Source organism: Oncorhynchus kisutch, linkage group LG1 (assembly GCF_002021735.2).
Source record: "Oncorhynchus kisutch isolate 150728-3 linkage group LG1, Okis_V2, whole genome shotgun sequence".
NCBI classification, from domain to species: domain Eukaryota; kingdom Metazoa; phylum Chordata; class Actinopteri; order Salmoniformes; family Salmonidae; genus Oncorhynchus; species Oncorhynchus kisutch.
In genome coordinates this window covers 74,126,594-74,148,466 of record NC_034174.2, presented here as the reverse complement: position 1 = coordinate 74,148,466, position 21,873 = coordinate 74,126,594, and the positions used below count along the sequence as shown (strand labels likewise).

The 21,873-nt window shown below is 40.1% G+C and overlaps 1 protein-coding gene across 2 annotated transcripts; it reads left to right on the top strand.

Moving 5' to 3' along the window:
• The first annotated feature begins 1,406 nt into the window (after window positions 1-1,406).
• On the top strand, window positions 1,407-21,873 carry pdcd4b (programmed cell death 4b). 2 transcript variants are annotated; one of them, XM_031832960.1, is made up of 12 exons: window positions 1,407-1,562; window positions 2,151-2,258; window positions 2,620-2,931; window positions 6,674-6,768; window positions 6,923-7,036; window positions 7,287-7,508; window positions 18,864-18,961; window positions 19,738-19,852; window positions 20,256-20,363; window positions 20,564-20,674; window positions 20,856-20,995; window positions 21,090-21,873. In XM_031832960.1, the coding sequence occupies exons 2-12, from the start codon at window positions 2,216-2,218 to the stop codon at window positions 21,148-21,150; spliced, it is 1,419 nt and encodes a 472-aa protein (XP_031688820.1). In that variant the 5' UTR covers window positions 1,407-1,562; window positions 2,151-2,215; the 3' UTR covers window positions 21,151-21,873. The 2 variants fall into 2 exon arrangements, with proteins under 2 accessions (XP_031688820.1, XP_031688825.1); XM_031832965.1 differs by having other exon boundaries at window positions 1,532-1,736; window positions 21,090-21,640.

The window sequence follows — 21,873 nt, the reverse complement described above, 5'->3', positions numbered from 1 at the left end:
ACGTGTCAGGGGGCTAGGGTCAGTCTGTTATATCTGGAGTATTTCTCCTGTCTTATCCTGTGTGAATTTAAGTATGCTCCCTCTAATTCTCTCTCTCTCTCTTTCTCTTCTCTCTGAGGACATGAGCCCTAGGACCATGCCTCAGGACTACCTGGCCCGATGACCCTTGCTGTCACCCAGTCCACCTGGTCGTGATACTGCTCCAGTTTCAACTGTTCTGCCTGCTATGGAACCCTGACCTGTTCACCGGACGTGCTACATTTTTTATTTTATTTTACCTTTATTTAACTAGGCAAGTCAGTTAATAACAAATTCTTATTTTCAATGACGGCCTAGGAACAGTGGGTTAACTTCCTGTTCAGGGGCAGAACGACAGATTTGTACCTTGTCAGCTCGGGGATTTGAACTTGCAACCTTCCGGTTACTAGTCCAACGCTCTAACCACTAGGCTACCCTGCCACCACATTGTCCCGGACCTGCTGTTTTCGACTCTCTCTCTCTACCGCACCTGCTGTCTCTAACTCTGAATGATTCACTATGAAAAGCTGACCTGTTGCACCCTCTACAACCCCTGTGATTATTATTATTTGACCCTGCTGGTCATCTATGAACGTTTGAACATCTTGGCCATGTTCTGTTATAATCTCCACCCGACACAGCCAGAAGAGGACTGTCCACCCCTCAGAGCCTGGTTCCTCTCTAAGTTTCTTCCCAGGTTCCTGCCTTCCTAGGGAGTTTTTCCATGCTTCTACATCTGCATTGCTTGCTGTTTGGGGTTTTAGGCTGGGTTTCTGTACAGCACTTTGTGACATCAGCTGATGTAAAAAGGGCTTTATAAATACATTTGATTGATATTAGCTTTAAAGCTGCAACAACAAAAACATCTCCCTGCCCCATAACTGAATGTGCAGAATTGCCGGAAATTAGCTTGAAAACTGCTAAATGTATTTTCCGATGACAAGACATGGGCCTTTAAAATGTTCCTTCCCAGGGCCGAGATTTGATTCATCCGGCCATGCACTGCCAGTCATAGTACTCCATGTATGCTATTTTTATCTCACTCGAGTTGTGTTCTGATTATGAGGGGGTCCCTGGTGAATTTGTTATCACAAAAGGGGTCCCAGGCCCCCAAAAGTTTGAGAACTAAATGTTCTAGCTATTTTAGGGTCTAACATTGCACCATTTAGGACTTAGGCTTATTTGGTTGGGTTTCAAATAAAACAAAGAATGTTATTTGACATTTTCTCCAAAAATGCTTATTATAAGACGTTATTATAGCAATAGTGTTATAGCAATAGTGTGGAAAGTTTTACAAAAACGCATTGTTGCTACTCTGCAACCCCAACGATAGGGGGCAGCACTACGTCATTAGGAAGTCGACCCTACAGAAAATACGAGAAGCCAGGTCCGGGATTTGATTGGTGCCCTCTTTACAACACGTTTGCAAGGTCAGCCAATCGTATATCTCAAACACAATTCTATGCCAAGTGTTGCTGGGTATACAACATAAAAACAACTGAATTTAAAACCCACATCAACTAGCAGCTTCAACGGCAGACACGGTCAGTGATTTTCCTTTTGATACGCAAAAGGTAGACAGCTAACGTATGACATTATGGAGCAGCTCTTTTAAGTCGACGATAAATGATTTTACCTACTGCAATATAGCTGGCTTTGTTGTTGTCGTGCATTTTCCCGTCGCTTGGGACTTGGGCTGCCAAGTGACAACAATCGAGGTAGCCTTCAACTTTGTGATAACTGCAAAGCTAATGACAATATACAAATTATCCCTGAAATATACATTATATATAGAGTGCATCAACTTTAAGCTGTACTTAACTCTTGTTGTTTCAATGCTTACCATTTTTACCGTGTAATATCTCGTCATTGATTTCTGCACAACGATGCGGTCATTGTTTTGCCTGCGTAGTGGTGCGTCGTCGCAGCAGGAGCTTGCGATTAACTGACAGAAGTGATTTGCTTTGCTGCTTTCCAAAAACATTTTGTAGACCGATTTGTATTTAGTCTGGAGATTATCAATGCATGAATTAGGTCAGGGGTGGGGTGGGGGGCTTGTCTGGACATGTTGACGTGCCAATGAAATTAATGCACATCCAAAATTAATTGAAACGTTATTTTTATCATTTTAGGTGTCTGCATAATTTTTTTTTTATTCGCACGCATTTCCGCTGCTCCAAATCCACTTTTTAAAACAATGGCAACTGACTGCGAGGCATGGCTGAACGCTAACCCCCTTGGTAAGTTATCTTTACCAGTCTAGTCTGTCTGGACTTTTGATGCGGAAGTAGCTCAGTGATTACTGGTGACTCTAACTTGCAGTGACTGCAGCGGTTTCTGTAACCACTGATCATGATTTGTATTCTGCTGGCCTTACATTTTATATAGCCAAGAATAACATAATGCATTAAATTAAATACACACACTATCACTTTAAAGCTATGTTTATAAGACAATTAGTGCATTGTGAACATCAAATGACCTTAGTTATATTTCATGAGAGGTTATGGATAACATCTGCAAATAGAGTTTGTTCTGGTAAATCAGTCAAACTGCCTTCTTACCTTGTCTTCCACCACCTCTTTCACTCCCTGCCAACAGACGCAGACGATCTGAGTGACTCTTTCCTATCGGGCGAAGAGGAGAACGGCATTATCACCAAAAACATCAAGAACGAAATAAATGGCAACTGGATTTCAGCACCTAACAGTATCCACGAGGCCCGTCTCAAAGCCAAAGCGAAGAGGAGGCTGAGGAAGACTTCTTCTAGAGACTCTGGGAGAGGGGACTCGTTTAGTGAGAACGGGGACCCCTCCCGGGGTACTAATGGCACCGCACCCCCCACCAGCCCCAAGAGCAAACTGCTGGACAGGAAGTCTCGGGCAGGGAAGGGAAGAGGACTTCCAAAGAAAGGTATGGGGAGTTATGGCGATGTTAAAAACATATATCATGTTAAATGGAAGGTAAGAGAAGAGGACTGTCAGAGAAAGGAATGGGGGAGTGACTATTTATGTGGTTATGTAATGAAGTGTTGTTAACAGGCCTACTTGTGATAACGTGATGTCACGGCTAGGGAAGGTAAGGCCATTGAAGCCTACCAAAGACCAGTAATGGGACGTTAACATTTATAGAGCAACAAGTTAGTCTGTTAGTGTTTTGAGCAAAAATATGCTTCAAGGAATAGCCCATCATTGCCTACATAGTTACAATGTTGTGTGTCCTAGTCTTGCGTGACCAGAGATCACACCATATTCTTGTTGGCTGGAATCAAGGCTACTCATGATCTAGTCCCCAAGAGATCTCTCTCTGTCCCTGCCTCTCCAACTGCCAGCCGAGTAGTAAACCGATTAGCGTGTAAAAAAAAAAAAATTGGCCAGGTGAGGCTGATCCACTCACTTATATTAACACAACTCTTATCTCCTTTTGGCATCTACTAGACTTTTGACCTAGACCTATGACCTTGAAGGTGACTGACTTTGTTGATGATTTGTGGGTGATGCATGATCCTTCCTAGAGTCAAAAATAAAGGAAAAAAATATTGAAATCAGATTACTAATAGAGGCTCCATAATTCAGCCCATTATAATATCTAACCATTATAATATCTAACCATTATAATATCTAACCATTATAATATCTAACCATTATAATATCTAACCATTATAATATCTAACCAATGGCTCTTTGTCTAACCGGGTTGGATAACTGAAACAAACACCTGTCCAAAGACATGCAAACTAGGCAATAACAATAAAGTAACCTAGATGACAAGAGCATGGCGGTTTGTTGTAGATGACATCACTTCCCCTTCCCATGGTGGCCAACAGCTCCAACTAGCCTGGCTTGTTTACCAATGACATGATTGACTCCTTTTAAATCTTATAGTTGCATGCATATTAATCTTCAAGGTGATAAGCTATTTACTACTTTGTAATCACCTTATACATAACTGCTGAATTGTCATGCATGTACTACTGGAGAGGAAGCTGCTTCTCAGCAGAGTCAAAGTGTGTGTCCCAAATGGTACCCTATTCTATATATCGTGCACTACTTTTAGCCAGATCCCTATGGGCCCCGGTCAAAAGTATTGCACTACATAGGGAATAGGGTGTCATTTGGGCTGTAGTCAGAGCAGCTTGCCATACCCCCAGCTGTCTGTCCTCTGGTCCCATATTGACAGTGACTTTCAGAGTAAGAGTGCTGATAAAGGATCAGTTTAGCCTTTTTAGATCTTAATGGATATGATTATGTGGAAAGGTGGGAATCTGATCCCAGATCAGTACTCATGCTCTGAGACACCTTTTGAACTGGTTGGTTCAGTTCTTATCTGATAAAATGAAACCGCAGTATCTTTCTTGGCCTTTGATGTCAGTCCCCATTGCCAAAATAACATCTTGCAGAAGCACAGTACAGTTAGTTCAGAAGTACAGTTAGTTATTTTCTGATAGGAAAGAGCCGTATTGTCTTGGCACAGACGTATTTGAGTTATGTAACCAAAGAACGGTGCCATGATGACAATGTAAATGCCTGAGCTTCTGTCCCAAATGGCAACCTATTCACTATAGTAAAGGGAGTAGGGTGCCGTTTGGAACAGTCTAGGTCCCGCTGTGGTTTAGGGGCTCCTGTAAAAGTTAGTGGTGTAAGGTTTTGGAAGCGTAACAGAAACTATTCTATGGGTGGAATCTCTCAGGGCAACAAGGGTAATACGTACATCATGTTCCGGAATCAGCCACGGCACAGACAACATTCTAAAGGGGCAGAGCTATATACAGGCGAAATGTAACACACACACACACACTGGGTGGGACTTATAGGAGGGTGGGGGGTTTAAAACATGTAGGCCTAGACAAGCTGAGCTGCTTTGGAAATGGCTCTCTTCTTAAATAGACTGGCAATCTGTTTCTACAGAGCCACCAACCGATGTGGCTTTGTGTAACACTTACTTACTAATGAGGAATGACCCCTTTTTTAAAATATGTGGTCTGTCACCAGTTGAGCCTTTAAAGTGCTATCCTTTCTGACAACACACACTATATAGGAAGTGTCATATCGCGTAAGGGGGTATTGTTGTGCTCCCCTTATCTGTACCCCTGTATAGTTAGGCCAGTTCCTGTTTGTAATGTTTCATATTGGCTTCCGCAATCAGTAGTCTCTGTCTGCCTGTGGTATTTTGTGACGTATGTTCTCTGTCTTTCTGGAGAAGGTGGTTTTCAGTGTTTCACTTCAGTTGTATTGGAGACATCCTGTCTCAAGCACAGAACGCTGCTGTGTGTGTGTGCCGTGCTGTATATTGTACTGTTGATCTTCTTTCCTTTGTCAGCACAGTGTTTGTGTGCCGTTCAAATGTAGGCTGCATTGTAATGTCAACCAGCTGCAAGTGACCACATATCGGCTACTGGATAGTAGTATGGTTTTTGGAAGCTCTGGGGTGACTCAGATCCAGGATCAGCTTGCATCAGCTTAAATCCTAACCTTAATCCTAAGAGGGTGAAATGCGAAACTGACCCTAAAACCAATGTCTAGGGATGACTTTACCTTAATCTGAGCAATGCATCAATAGTAGCAACCTTTTTATAACTCACATTGCTGAAGAAAGGAGCATTCTGTGGCTATTTTTATACTGAACAAATATATAAACAACGATTTTTATGGAGTTACAGTTCAATTGAAATAAATCATTAGGCCCTAATCTATGGATTTTACATGACTGGGCAGGGGTGCAGCCATGGGTGGGCCTGGGAGGGCATAGGCCCACTGGCTTGGCCTGGCTTCTCAGTGAATCAGAATGCATTTTCCCCACAAAAAATACTTTATTACAGACAAATACTACTCAGTTTCATCAGCTGTCCGGGTGGCTGGTCTCAGATGATCCTTTAGGTGAAGAATCTGGATGTGGAGCTCCTGGGTTGGCGAAGGGTTACACGTTGTGAGGCCTGTTGGACGTACTGACAAATTCTCTAAAATGACATTGGGAGGCGGTTTATGGTAGAGAAATGAACATTTAATTCTTTGGCAAGAGTTCTGGTGGACATTTTTGCAGTGAGCTTTCCAATTGCACGCTCCCTCAACCTGAGACGTCTGTAACATTCTGTGTGACACAACTGCACATTTTAGAGTGGATTTTTATTGTCCCCAGTACAAGGTGCATCTGTGTAATGGTCATGCTGCTTAATCAGCTTCTTGTTACGCCACAACTGTCAGGTGGCTGGATTATATTGGCAAAGGAGAAATGCTCACCTCATAGGGATAGAAGCAAATTTGTGCACACAATTTGGGAGAATACGCTTTTTGTGCGTATGGTAAACATGGGACCAACACTTTGCATGTAGCTTTTTATATTTCTGTTCAGTATATGTGGCGATTTCTATACTTCCTGTTAAGTTTTGTCTTTGCAGTTGAAAATACAACATTTTGGGCAATGTAAAAGACACTTCAGTGGTTTAGATGGTACAATGATTCTCTACACTATACTTGTTTTGCCGCAAACTATTTTAGCAACCAGGAAATGGCGGCGCGATTTCTGCATATTGCATCTTTTAAATCGCACTGCCAGATATTTTTTTAACGTTTTGCTACATACAGATTTAAACTATTTTGCACCATGAAACTGTTTCTGTTTTGAAAACATCACAGGCATTGTCTTTGTTCTTTGTCAGGTGGGGCGGGGGGCAAAGGGGTGTGGGGCCCACCTGGAGAAGTGTACGATCTGGAGGAGGTCGACGTCAAAGACCCCAACTATGACGAAGCTCAGGTATTGGACCATTTTTAAATTGGACCATTGACCGTCTGCGTTAGGGTCCTAACCATATTGTACCTGAGTTTTACCTGCTCATGAGAACTCGGGGCCTTAAGTAAACTATACACGTTTTTTGGTATCCAGTCTTGATCGGCTTCATTGTCTACAGGAGAACTGTGTGTATGAGACAGTGGTTCCTCCGCTGGAGGAGGGGGCCTTTGAGAAGACGCTCACTCCCATCGTGCAGGAGTACTTTGAACACGGCGACACCAATGAAGTAGCGGTAGGTTAATTTCAACTGAGTTTTCTGTAGGGCTAACTAGTGGTTTTAATGTCCTAAACACTGGTGGACCTGCTTCTGCCTTTTTATCTGACAGTAGACAAGAGTTAATTCTGAAGGATGTAGCTATGTTCTCTGATTTGACCCTATGAGCCCACTCCCTCTTCTTGGCCAATACCCTCTCTCTCTCTCTCTCCATGACCGACTCTTTATTCCATCTGACCAAAACCCATCCCCTCTCTCCCCTCCGTAGGAGCTCCTGGGTGAACTCAACCTAGGCTCCATGTCTAGCGGGGTTCCCATGCTGGCTGTGAGCCTGGCCCTGGAGGCAAAGGCCAGCCACAGAGAGCTAACGTCCAGGCTGTTGACGGACCTGTGTGGCCGCGTGCTGAGCCGTAGCGACGTGGAGAGCTCATTTGACAAGTTACTAAGGGAGCTGCCTGACCTGGTGTTGGACACACCTGGAGCCCCTCAGGTAGTGTGTGTGATATCGCGCCGTCTAAGAATAGAAGTGTTTGTTTGTATCTGTGAAAATGTCTAATTGACCGTGGAGGCCAATGTGTTGGACCGTGTGCCCTTGTGAATGTTTGAGTGACTTAGCAGGCACACTGCAGTGTGTATATGTGATGTCTTTTATGCAGGTGATGTGCTTCTGTGTTCTGTTCTGCATGCAAACTGGACCAGTCTCTCAGAACAGAACACATATATGTTCTGTTTGGAAATTCTATATGCGGGTCATAAAATAAGAGCCTTACAGTTAAAATAGCCATCTGACTGTTCCGATCTACTGTAAAGTCAGACGCACTGTTCAAACATGGTATTTATTAGGGATCCCCATTAGCTGTTGCCAAGGCAGCAGCTACTCTTCCTGGGGTCCAAACACATTAAGGCACTTACATCACATATAATACAATACATCATACAACATTATTATACCACTACACATCTACAATACAACATGTATAATACCACCATACAACAATATTATACCACTACACATCTACAATACAACATGTATAATACCACCATACAATAATATTACACCACTACACATCTACAATACAACATGTATAATACCACAATACAACAATATTACACCACTACAATACAACATGTATAATACCACAATATTACACCACTACAATACAACATGTATAATACCATCATACAACAATATTACACCACTACAATACAACATGTATAATACCATCATACAACAATATTACACCACTACAATACAACATGTATAATACCACAATATTACACCACTACAATACAACATGTATAATACCACCATACAACAATATTACACCACTACAATACAACATGTATAATACCACCATACAACAATATTACACCACTACAATACAACATGTATAATACCACCATACAACAATATTACACCACTACACATCTACAATACAACATGTATAATACCACCATACAACAATATTACACCACTACAATACAACATGTATAATACCATCATACAATAATATTACACCACTACAATACAACATGTATAATACCATCATACAACAATATTACACCACTACAATACAACATGTATAATACCACCATACAACAATATTACACCACTACAATACAACATGTATAATACCACCATACAACAATATTACACCACTACAATACAACATGTATAATACCACCATACAATAATATTACACCACTACAATACAACATGTATAATACAACTATACAACAATATTACACCACTACACATCTACAATACAACATGTATAATACCACCACACAACAATATTACACCACTACACGTATAATACAACAACATTACACCACTACACATCTACAATACAACATGTATAATACCACCATACAATAATATTACACCACTACACATCTACAATACAACATGTATAATACCACAATATTACACCACTACAATACAACATGTATAATACCACCATACAACAATATTACACCACTACAATACAACATGTATAATACCACCATACAATAATATTACACCACTACACATCTACAATACAACATGTATAATACCACCATACAATAATATTACACCACTACAATACAACATGTATAATACCACAATATTACACCACTACAATACAACATGTATAATACCACCATACCACAATATTACACCACTACAATACAACTACAATACAACATGTATAATACCACAATATTACACCACTACAATACAACATGTATAATACCATCATACAACAATATTACACCACTACAATACAACATGTATAATACCACCATACAACAATATTACACCACTACAATACAACATGTATAATACCACCATACAACAATATTACACCACTACACATCTACAATACAACATGTATAATACCACCATACAATAATATTACACCACTACAATACAACATGTATAATACCACAATATTACACCACTACAATACAACATGTATAATACCACCATACCACAATATTACACCACTACAATACAACTACAATACAACATGTATAATACCACAATATTACACCACTACAATACAACATGTATAATACCATCATACAACAATATTACACCACTACAATACAACATGTATAATACCACCATACAACAATATTACACCACTACAATATGTATAATACCATCATACAACAATATTACACCACTACACATCTACAATACAACATGTATAATACCACCATGCAATAATATTACACCACTACAATACAACATGTATAATACCACAATATTACACCACTACACATCTACAATACAACATGTATAATACCACCATACAACAATATTACACCACTACAATACAACATGTATAATACCACCATACAACAATATTACACCACTACAATACAACATGTATAATACCACCATACAATAATATTACACCACTACAATACAACATGTATAATACCACCATACAACAATATTACACCACTACAATATGTATAATACCATCATACAACAATATTACACCACTACACATCTACAATACAACATGTATAATACCACCATGCAATAATATTACACCACTACAATACAACATGTATAATACCACAATATTACACCACTACACATCTACAATACAACATGTATAATACCACCATACAACAATATTACACCACTACAATACAACATGTATAATACCACCATACAACAATATTACACCACTACAATACAACATGTATAATACCACCATACAATAATATTACACCACTACAATACAACATGTATAATACCACCATACAACAATATTACACCACTACAATACAACATGTATAATACCATCATACAATAATATTACACCACTACAATACAACATGTATAATACCACCATACAATAATATTACACCACTACAATACAACATGTATAATACCACCATACAACAATATTACACCACTACAATACAACATGAATAATACCACCATGCAATAATATTACACCACTACAATACAACATGTATAATACCACCATACAACAATATTACACCACTACACATCTACAATACAACATGTATAATACCACAATATTACACCACTACACATCTACAATACAACATGTATAATACCACCATACAACAATATTACACCACTACACATCTACAATACAACATGTATAATACCACCATACAACAATATTATACCACTACAATACAACATGTATAATACCACAATATTACACCACTACAATACAACATGTATAATACCACCATACAACAATATTACACCACTACAATACAACATGTATAATACCACCATACAACAATATTACACCACTACACATCTACAATACAACATGTATAATACCACCATACAACAATATTACACCACTACAATACAACATGTATAATACCATCATACAACAGTATTACACCACTACACATCTACAATACAACATGTATAATACCATCATACAACAATATTACACCACTACACATCTACAATACAACTAGTATAATACCACCATACAACAATATTACATGTCCACCTGGCCATGCTGCTGTTCCAGTTTCAACTGACCTGAGTCCTAGGACCAGGCCCCAGGACTACCTGACATGATGACTCCTTGCTGTCCCCAGTCTACCTGGCCATGCTGCTGCTCCAGTTTCAACTTCCACCTGACTGTGCTGCTGCTCTAGTTTCAACTGTTCTGCCTTATTATTCGACCATGCTGGTCATTTATGAACATTGAACATCTTGGCCATGTTCTGTTATAATCTCCACCCGGCACAGCCAGAAGAGGACTGGCCACCCCACATAGCCTGGTTCCTCTCTAGGTTTCTTCCTAGGTATTGGCCTTTCTAGGGAGTTTTTCCTAGCCACCGTGCTTCTACACCTGCATTGCTTGCTGTTTGGGGTTTTAGGCTGGGTTTCTGTACAGCACTTTGAGATATCAGCTGATGTACGAAGGGCTATATAAATAAATTTGATTTGATTTGATATTACACCACTACAATACATGTATAATACCACCATACAATAATATTACACCACTACAATACAACATGTATAATACCACAATATTACACCACTACAATACAACATGTATAATACCACCATACAATAATATTACACCACTACAATACAACATGTATAATACCACAATATTACACCACTACAATACAACATGTATAATACCACCATACAACAATATTACACCACTACAATACAACATGTGTAATACCACCATACAACAATATTACACCACTACAATACAACATGTGTAATACCACCATACAACAATATTACACCACTACATTACAACATGTATAATACCACAATATTACACCACTACAATACAACATGTATAATACCACAATATTACACCACTACAATACAACATGTATAATACCACCATACAACAATATTACACCACTGCAATACAACATGTATAATACCACAATATTACACCACTACAATACAACATGTATAATACCACCATACAACAATATTACACCACTACAATACAACATGTATAATACCACCATACAACAATATTACACCACTACAATACAACATGTATAATACCACCATACAACAATATTACACCACTACAATACAACATGTATAATACCACAATATTACACCACTACACATCTACAATACAACATGTATAATACCACAATATTACACCACTACAATACAACATGTATAATACCACAATATTACACCACTACAATACAACATGTATAATACCACCATACAACAATATTACACCACTACACATCTACAATACAACATGTATAATACCACCATACAATAATATTACACCACTACAATACAACATGTATAATACCACCATACAACAATATTACACCACTACAATACAACATGTATAATACCACAATATTACACCACTACAATACAACATGTATAATACCACAATATTACACCACTACAATACAACATGTATAATACCACAATATTACACCACTACAATACAACATGTATAATACCACAATATTACACCACTACAATACAACATGTATAATACCACCATACAACAATATTACACCACTACACATCTACAATACAACATGTATAATACCACAATATTACACCACTACAATACAACATGTATAATACCACCATACAACAATATTACACCACTACACATCTACAATACAACATGTATAATACCACAATATTACACCACTACACATCTACAATACAACATGTATAATACCACCATACAACAATATTACACCACTACAATACAACATGTATAATACCACCATACAACAATATTACACCACTACACCACTACAATACAACATGTATAATACCACCATACAATAATATTACACCACTACAATACAACATGTATAATACCACCATACAATAATATTACACCACTACAATACAACATGTATAATACAACAATATTATACTACTACACATCTACAATACAACATGTGTAATACAACAATACAACATGTATAATACCACCATACAACAATATGCGTTGGTCTGTACCTTTCTCTTCACAGTCCCCGCTGTTCCAAAAGGTGTATTTTTACCAGTTTTTTTATATTTTTTGGTCTGATTCTACTGCTTAGATCAGTTACCTGATGTGGAATAGAGATCAAATCAAATGTATTTATATAGCCCTTCGTACATCAGCTGATATCTCAAAGTGCTGTACAGAAACCCAGCCTAAAACCCCAAACAGCAAGCAATGCAGGTGTAGAAGCACGGTGGCTAGGGGAAAAACTCCCTAGAAAGGCCAAAACCTAGGAAGAAACCTAGAGAGGAACCAGACTATAATGGGTGGCCAGTCCTCTTCTGGCTGTGCCGGGTGGAGATTATAACAGAACATGGCCAAGATGTTCATAAATCACCAGCATGGTCAAATAATAATAATCACAGTAGTTGTCGAGGGTGCAGCAAGTCAGCACCTCAGGAGTAAATGTCAGTTGGCTTTTCATAGCCAATCCTTCAGAGTATCTCTACCACTCCTGCTGTCTCTAGAGAGTTGAAAGCAGCAGGTCTGGGACAGGTAGCACGTCCGGTGAACAGGTCAGGATTCCATAGCCGCATACAGAACAGTTGAAACTGGAGCAGCAGCACGGCCAGGTGGACTGGGGACAGCAAGGAGTCATTATGCCAGGTAGTCCTGAGGCATGGTCCTTGGGCTCAGGTCCTCCGAGAGAAAGAGAGCATTAGAGAGAGCATACTTAAATTCACACAGAACACCAGATAAGACAGGAGAAGTACTCCAGATATAACAAACTGACCCTAGCCCCCCGACACATAAACTACTGCAGCATAAATACTGGAGGCTGAGACAGGAGGGGTCGAGACACTGGCCCCGTCCGATGATACCCCCGAACAGGTCCAAACAGGCAGGATATAACCCCACCCACTTTGCCAAAGCACAGCCCACACACCACTAGAGGGATATTTTCAACCACCAACTTACCATCCTGAGACGAGGCCGAGTATAGCCCACAAAGATCTCCGCCACGGCACAACCCAAGGGGGGTTGATCACGTCAGTGACTCAAGTGACGCACCCCTCCTGGGGACGGCATGAAAGAGCACCAGTAAGCCAATAAAAGTAACAAAAAATAGCGAGGCTATATACAGGGGGTACCGGTTAGTCGAGGTATTATGTACATGTAGGTAGTTATTAAAGTGACTGCATAGACAATAACAGAGTAGCAGCAGTGTAAAATGTCTTGTGGGGTATGCATTAGAGGTCGACCGGTTATTGGAGGACCAAAAAAAATCCGATACCAGTTAATCAGCCAACTATTTTTTTTTCATTTAATAATATTTACAACAATCCTGAATGAACAATGAACCCTTTTATTTGAACTTAATACGTAAATAAAATCTATTTAGTCTCAAATAAATAATAAAACGTTTTAAATAATGCAAAAAGTGTTGGAGAAGAAAGTAAAAGTGCAATATGTGCCATGTAAAAAAGCGACCGTTTAAGTTCCTTGCTCAGAACATGAGAACATATGAAAGCTGGAGGTTCAATATTCCCAGTTAAGAACTTTTAGGTTGTAGTTATTATCGGAATTATGACGCGTTGACTATTTCCCTCTATACCATTTGTATTTCATAGACCTTTGACTATTGTATGTTCTAATAGGCACTTTAGTATTGCCAGCCTAATCTCAGGAGTGGATAGGCTTGAAGTGATAAACAGCGCTGTGCATCAAGCATTGCTAAGAGCTGCTGGCAAACGCAGTAAAGTGCTGTTTGAATGAATGCTTATGAGCCTGCTGCTACCTACCACTGCTCAGTCAGACTGCTCTATCGAATGATAGACTTAATTATAATAAACACGCAGAACTACGAGCCATTGGTCATTAATGTGGTCAAATCCAGAAACTATCATTTTGAAAAATAAATGTTTATTCTTTCAATGAAATATGGAACCGTTCCGTATTTTATCGTAAGGGTGGCAACCCTAAGTCTAAATATTGCTGTTAAATTGCACAAACTTCAATGTTATGTCATAATTAGGTAAAATTCTGGCAAATCAGTTCGCATCGAGCCAGGCGGCCCAAACTGTTGCATATACCCTGACTCTGCTTGCACTGAACGCAAGAGAAGTGACACAATTTTCCCTAGTTAATATTGCCTGTTAACATGAATTTCTTAACTAAATATGCAGGTTTAAAAAATATACTACTGTGTATTGCTTTTAAGAAAGGCATTGATAGTTAGGTACAATTATGCTTTTTCCACGAATGCACTTTTGTTAAATCATCACCCGTTTGGCGAAGTTGAAGTAGGCTGTGATTCGATGATGCATTTACAGGAACCGCATTGATTATATACAACGCAGGACAAGCTAGTTAACTACACATGGTTGATGATATTACTAAGTTAACTAGTGATTCTGTGAAGATTGATTTGTTTTTTTATAAGATACGTTTAATGCTAGCTAGCAACAACTTGGCTCCTTGCAGCCACAAGGTCCTTTTGACACTGCACTCGAGTAACAGGTGGTCAGCCTTCCATGCAGTTTCCTTGTGAATTGCAATGTAATCGGCGTCTAAAAAGGCGGATTACCGATTGTTATAACTTGAAATCGGCCCTGATTACTCGGTCGACCTCTAGTATGCATGGCTGTCCGAGCTGTGTGCTAGTAGTTTTTAAACGGACACCTTGGTACATTCAGCTTGTCAACACTTCTTACAAAAACAAGTAGTGATGAAGTCAATCTTTCTTCCACTTTGAGCCATGAGATTGACATGCATGTTATTAATATTAGCTCTCTGTGTACATTTAAGGGCCAACCGTGCTGCCCTGTTCTGAGCCAGCCGTGCTGCCCTGTTCTGAGCCAGCCGTGCTGCCCTGTTCTGAGCCAGCCGTGCTGCCCTGTTCTGAGCCAGCCGTGCTGCCCTGTTCTGAGCCAATTGTCATTTTCCTGTCCCTCTTTGTGGCACCTGACCACAAGACTGAACAGTAGTCAAGGTGTGACAAAACTAGGGCCTGTAGGACCTGCCTTGTTGATAGTGTTCTTAAGAATGCAGAGCAGCGCTTTATTGACAGACTTCTCCCCATTTTAGCTGCTGTTGTATCAATGTGTTTTTAGTTTATTCATTACAAGATTTGGTGAATGATTTGTCCCAGATACAATGTTTTTTTGTTGTTGGTGTCACTACTGTGTGGGATGTATGTTGTTGTACTGTACCCTGTGTGCATAACAGAGCTGGGTTCAAACAGTATTTCAAATGTGCCAGGTGGATAAGGTTTCCACTTTGTGTGTTCCGTTTCCACTGCGCAAGGCAAGCTCAATCAAGCCCAGTTGAAGAATTGTCTCAACCAGCTTCACCTGGAATGCTTTTCCAACAGTCTTGAAGGAGTTCCCTCATATGCGGAGTGCTTTTTTTGCTGCTTTAATTCACTCTGCAGTCCACCTCATCCCAAACCATATCAATTGGTTTGAGGTTTGGTGATTGTGGAGGCCAGGTCATCTGATGCAGCACTCCATCACTCTCCATCTTGGTCAAATAGCCTTTACACAGCCTGGAGGTGTTTTGGTTTATTGTCCTGTTGGAAAAACAAATGATAGTCCCACTAAGCGCAAACCAGGTGGCGTATTGCTGCAGAATGCTGTGGTAGCCGTACTGGTTAAGTGTGCCTTGAATTCTAAATAAATCAGACCGTCACCAGCAAAGCACCATCACACCTCCATGCTTCACGGTGGGAATCACACATGCGGCGATCATCCGTTCACCTACTCTGCGTCTCACAAAGACACGGTGGTTGGAACCAAAAATCTCACATTTGGACTCATCAGACCAAAGGACATGTTTCCACCGGTCTAATGTCCATTGCTCGTGTTTCTTGGCCCAAGCAAGTCTCTTCTTATTGGTGTCCTTTAGTGGTTTCCTTTCAGCAATTTGACCATGAAGGCCTGATTCACACAACTGTCCTCTAAACAGTTGTCTGTTACTTCATTTATTTGGGCTGAAATTTCTGAGGCTGGTAACTCTAATCAACTTATCCTCTGCATCAGAGGTAACTCTGGGTCGTGCTTTCCTGTGGCGGTCCTCATGAGAGCCAGTTTCATCATAGCGCTTGGTTATTTATTTTAGGCAAGCCCAGTTAAGAACAAATTGTTATTGACAATGACTACACTTGAAGAAATGTTAAAAGTTCTTGACCTTTTCCTTGTTGGCTGACCTTCATGTCTTAAAGTAACGATGGACTGTTTTCTCTTTGCTTATCTGAGCTGTTCTTGCCATAATATGGCCTTGGTCTTTTACCAAATAGGGCTATCGTCTGTATACCACCCCTATCGTGTCACAACACAACTGATTGGTTCAAAAGCATTAAGAAGGAAAGAAATTCCACACATTAACTTTTAACAAGGCACACCTGTTAATTGAAATGCATTCATGTGACTACCTCATGAAGCTGGTTGAGAGAATGCCAAGAGTGTGCAAAGTTGTCAAGGCAAAGGGGGGCTACTTTGCAGAATCTCAAATATAAAATATCTTTTGATTTGTTCACCACTTATTTTTTTTTAGTACTACATGATTCTATATGTGTTATTTCATAGTTTTGATGTCTTCACTATTCTACAATGTAGAAAATAGTAAAAATATAGAAAACCCTTGAATGAGTAGATGTATGCAAACTTTTGACTGGTACTGTATATATTTACTGATAGCCAGGGGCACACTCCGACATAATTGACAAATGAAGCATTTGTGTTTAGTAAGTCCTTCAGATCAGAGGCAGTAGGGCTGACCAGGGATGTTCTCTTTAAGTGTGTGAATTGGACCATTTTCATGTCCTGCTAAGCATTCAAAATGTAACATACTTTTTGGTGTCGGGGAAAATGTATGGAGTAAAAAGTACCTTATTTTCTTTATGACTTTTACTCCACTACATTCCTAAAGTACAAAACTAAAGTAGTGCTTTAAATTATTTTTACTTAGGTACTTTACACCACTGAATAACACTGGTACTGTTTACTGTAGATAAGACTGTCTGTGAAAGAAAGCGATGGTGAGTTTCAGCTCTTTTCTTTCTGTTCTCCCCATCCACACAGAGCAGACATGCGATCTCTCGCCTCATTGTCTCGGCAGCGCCAGGCACAAAATGCTAGCTCAGCGTAGGAGGCTGATAAAAGGGTTATTTATCATCCCTCCCTCTCTCACTTTCTCTCTCACGTGTCTGTCCTCCTACTCTCTCTCTCTCTCTCTCTCACTTCCCTGCAAGGCCACCCTCTCTCTGTTCTTCCCCCTGACTGTGCAGTCTCTTTCTCTCTCATTCCTCTTTCCAGACTGGTTCTGGTCAGATGAGTTTGGGGCTCTCTTGTCTGCACAGACACAATGGCTTGTTAGCAACAGGCTTTGTCCAGTTTGTCCTGTCCAGAACAGCAAGGCCAGCTCTTTCTCTGGCTTTTCTCCTCCCCATCACGCTCACTCTCATATCTCTCTGACTCATGTCAACAAACACTGTCACTGTCACCTCATCCCATACAACAAGTGTTTATGCATCCATCCAGCCTCTGGTCTCTCCGTTGGCCTACTTTGATGCTAAATGTAAGTGATTTGTTGTCTATTTGCCTCTGCAGTAATTAATTATAAAACGTGTGCATTGGACTATAATGGTTTATGGCTGTGCAGTTACATGTGTTCCTGACGCTTCATTTCCAAATGGATTACATTATTCTGCAGGCAGGATATTTCAGGCCCATGGGCATGCTATCTGGCAACAGTTCAGTCTGTCCTCTGTATTTAGATTTCTTTGTTGGCAGAGCTAACTTCCTGTTGTTTGGGTGGACCAGAGAGAACAGTGTTGGAGACCAGTGTGTGTGTGTTAACCGTGTTTTCTTTTTGTCTTTCAGCTCGTCGGCCAATTCATTGCCCGGGCTGTCAAAGACCAGATCCTGTCCAGGAGCTACTTGGACGGCTACAAGGGGAGAGTCGACTGTGTCCATGCAAGGTATGTGTTGGTGTCCTTATTAAACACGAAACGCCTTCTCACATTTCTATGTGGTATGATCATGGAGATGTTGTTGAGGGGGTTTACAGTATACTCTTATAGGCACAACAAGGTCTGGGAGGCTCACAGAGATCTACAATACTCCATCAAAGATTCAGTTTTCAACTCCATACCAGTTTTTCAACTCTACTGTAAAATTGCCTGCTCCGTGGGAAAATGTGTGGAGTTTCAGGAAATTAGCTTTAAAATGGCAAAATGGGTGGGCCCTTTTAAAATGTGCTTTAGCATGCACTGCAGCAATCGTAATAAAACATTTTTTTATCACACTCTAAAGTTGGAGTTGTGTTCTGATATTGAGGGGTCCCTGATGAATTTGCTATCATAAAAGGGGTCCCCCGGCCCCAAAAGTTTTGGGAACCCCTTGGGTTATGTTGTGTTTCGCCTTGTAATTTGGTGGGAGTATTCACAGAGACCAATGAGTGAAGCTTTGGGGGAGTGTCATACATGGATTACAGACTAGTTGGTGGCTTGTTGCTAGGCAGAGTTTATGTAATTAAATGTCTTCGTTCTATGAATGCATTGAGTGAACTTGAGGGAAATCTAATACATCCCGAGGGATGGTTTATGGGAGTTTGGAATGCGAGGGTATAAACCAGGGCAGCAGAATTCATGACTAAGGGAAGGATAATTCCATGAACGAGGGAGGTAGAGGTGGATGATTGACTGAATGATGACAGAGTCCACACTGACGTGTCGCCATGTGTTTTTCCATATAGGGCGGCCTTGGACCGGGCGGCGGTGCTGTTGAAGATGGGTCTGGGCGGCCTGCGCATCGACAACCTCTGGGGAACAGGCGGGGGTCAGAGACCTGTCACCCAGCTCGTCAGAGAGGTGAGACCTGCTCATTTTATAGAGGACGGAACGAGCTGCTTGTCAGGTGTGTTCTCTATGCTCTGTCCTTTGTCTGCCAGCTATTTAAATCCTGTCTGTGCTGTTCTCCAAATTAAGTTATTGGAATGTAATTTCATTGAGCTTTCACAATGAAAGGGTGAGGTCATCAAGACCTGCTTTAGTTTAACTGACGTCTCCAGTGATCACATGATATTGACACATCCATTACGGCTACTCAGATGTACATGCCACCCTTCACGTGAATATCTCAGCCGTTGCTGAACTATGTCTTAGTTTCATGTGTTCTTCCTATTCCCTATCTATGAGCGGGCCTTTTTGTTGTCATCGATGAACCTCAGGTGTACATTGACTTTGGATATCCCCTTTTCTCTACTTGTATCAGATGACCCTGTTGCTGAAGGAGTATCTTCTGTCTGGAGACAACAAGGAAGCAGAGAGGTGTCTGAGAGAACTGGAGGTGCCACACTTCCACCATGAGTTTGTCTATGAGGTAACTCACGGCATCCGTTGTCTAGTTTTTCTTTCCCCAGTTTTCATGTTATCTTGTATGAACCTATTACCTGTAGGTGCATTGGAAATGTACTCTCTGTTGGAGGGTTGTTTTGCTTGAAAATATCAAACTGACATACTGAATTTTCCTTAGTTGATTTGTAAGAAAAGTTATTCATCTTGTCTTCCTATTATCAATAGGCCATAGTCATGGTCCTAGAATCCAAAGGGGAGAAAACGTTCAAAATGGTTCTGCAGCTGCTGAAGTTTCTGTGGGTGTCCTCCATCATCACTGTGGACCAAATGAGAAGGGTGAGTTTGAGTGCCACCTGGTGGTAACATTATACTACTGCAGTGCATATGGCGCCACCTGGTGTTGAAACTATTGTGGGTTGAGAACCAATGGGATATATAATACTTTTTACCTAAAAATCAACTGCATCTCCTTGTTTACCATTCAAAGTCACTGTTTACATAATTATCTTGTTTGCAGGGATACGAAAGAGTTTACATGGACATAGCTGAAATCAACATCGACGTCCCTCGTGCGTACTTCATCTTGGAGCAGTTTGTCGACAAGAGTTTCAGTGCTGGCTTCATCTGTGAAAAGCTGAGGGATCTTTGTCCTAGTCGGTAAGTATCTTTTTAATTTGCTATTTTTGTTTCTCTCTCACACATCCATGTTTTAAGATTGATGGAGATGTACTGATTTTGGCTATTTTCACAGGGGCAGGAAGAGATTTGTGAGCGAGGGGGACGGCGGTCGCTTCAAATTGGAAAGCTACTGAGAAGCCATTTTGTGCCAGAGATGTTCCGCTAAACTGAAGCTACTTTTTTACTATGATCCATATGTCAGTTATCGTTTTCCTTAACAGTGAAAGAATGTACATTTAAAAAAAAAAAAATGCGTAAAATCGCACTTTGTTCTTTAGTTGAGGAAAAGTTAGACGATACACCCATTTAAGGTGTTTGAGTATACATGTATAAGCTAAAAACCCAGAAAGTGCCACACCTCAACGAGTCATTCCATGTTGTTTTTATATTTTCTCTTTCACTGCCACTCCTTTCTTGTTCTAGATGAAAGTGTTTGTACAAGAATTAAACTGGTTTGTGTATAAAGCTTTTTAATGAAAAGGGGGGACAGATCGTTGGTTCGAAGCAACACCTTCCCTCACCAGCTGCTGTCTGTTTCTAGCCTGGTTTCAAGATCTCTTTGTGCTGTTTTACACAACTTCTATCATAGGAATTTGGGCAAGATGGCACAAACCGATCTGGGTACCAGACTAGTTTATTTCTATGCTGTGCTTGACTTTCTTTTTTTTTTTTTTAATTACTCAAGGCAATTAATAAAAAATAAAGTTAAGATATTGGGAACTAGTTTGCGATCATTTCACAACAAAATGGTGTCCAGAATGTTTATTTTTATATTTGGGGAACACTGTTGTGAAATCTACCAAGTCTTAATTGCTCCCTGATTGTCAAAAGTTCAATAAATTGCTATACAAAATGTT

Bases quoted from the DNA above. Each gene is read 5' to 3' on its own strand.
- pdcd4b (XM_031832960.1), top strand. From the start codon at position 2,216: ATGGCAACTGACTGCGAGGCATGGCTGAACGCTAACCCCCTTG. The intron at 20,364-20,563 runs GTAACTCACGGC...TATTATCAATAG, and splicing joins ACCATGAGTTTGTCTATGAG to GCCATAGTCATGGTCCTAGA. The intron at 20,996-21,089 runs GTAAGTATCTTT...CTATTTTCACAG, and splicing joins AGGGATCTTTGTCCTAGTCG to GGGCAGGAAGAGATTTGTGA.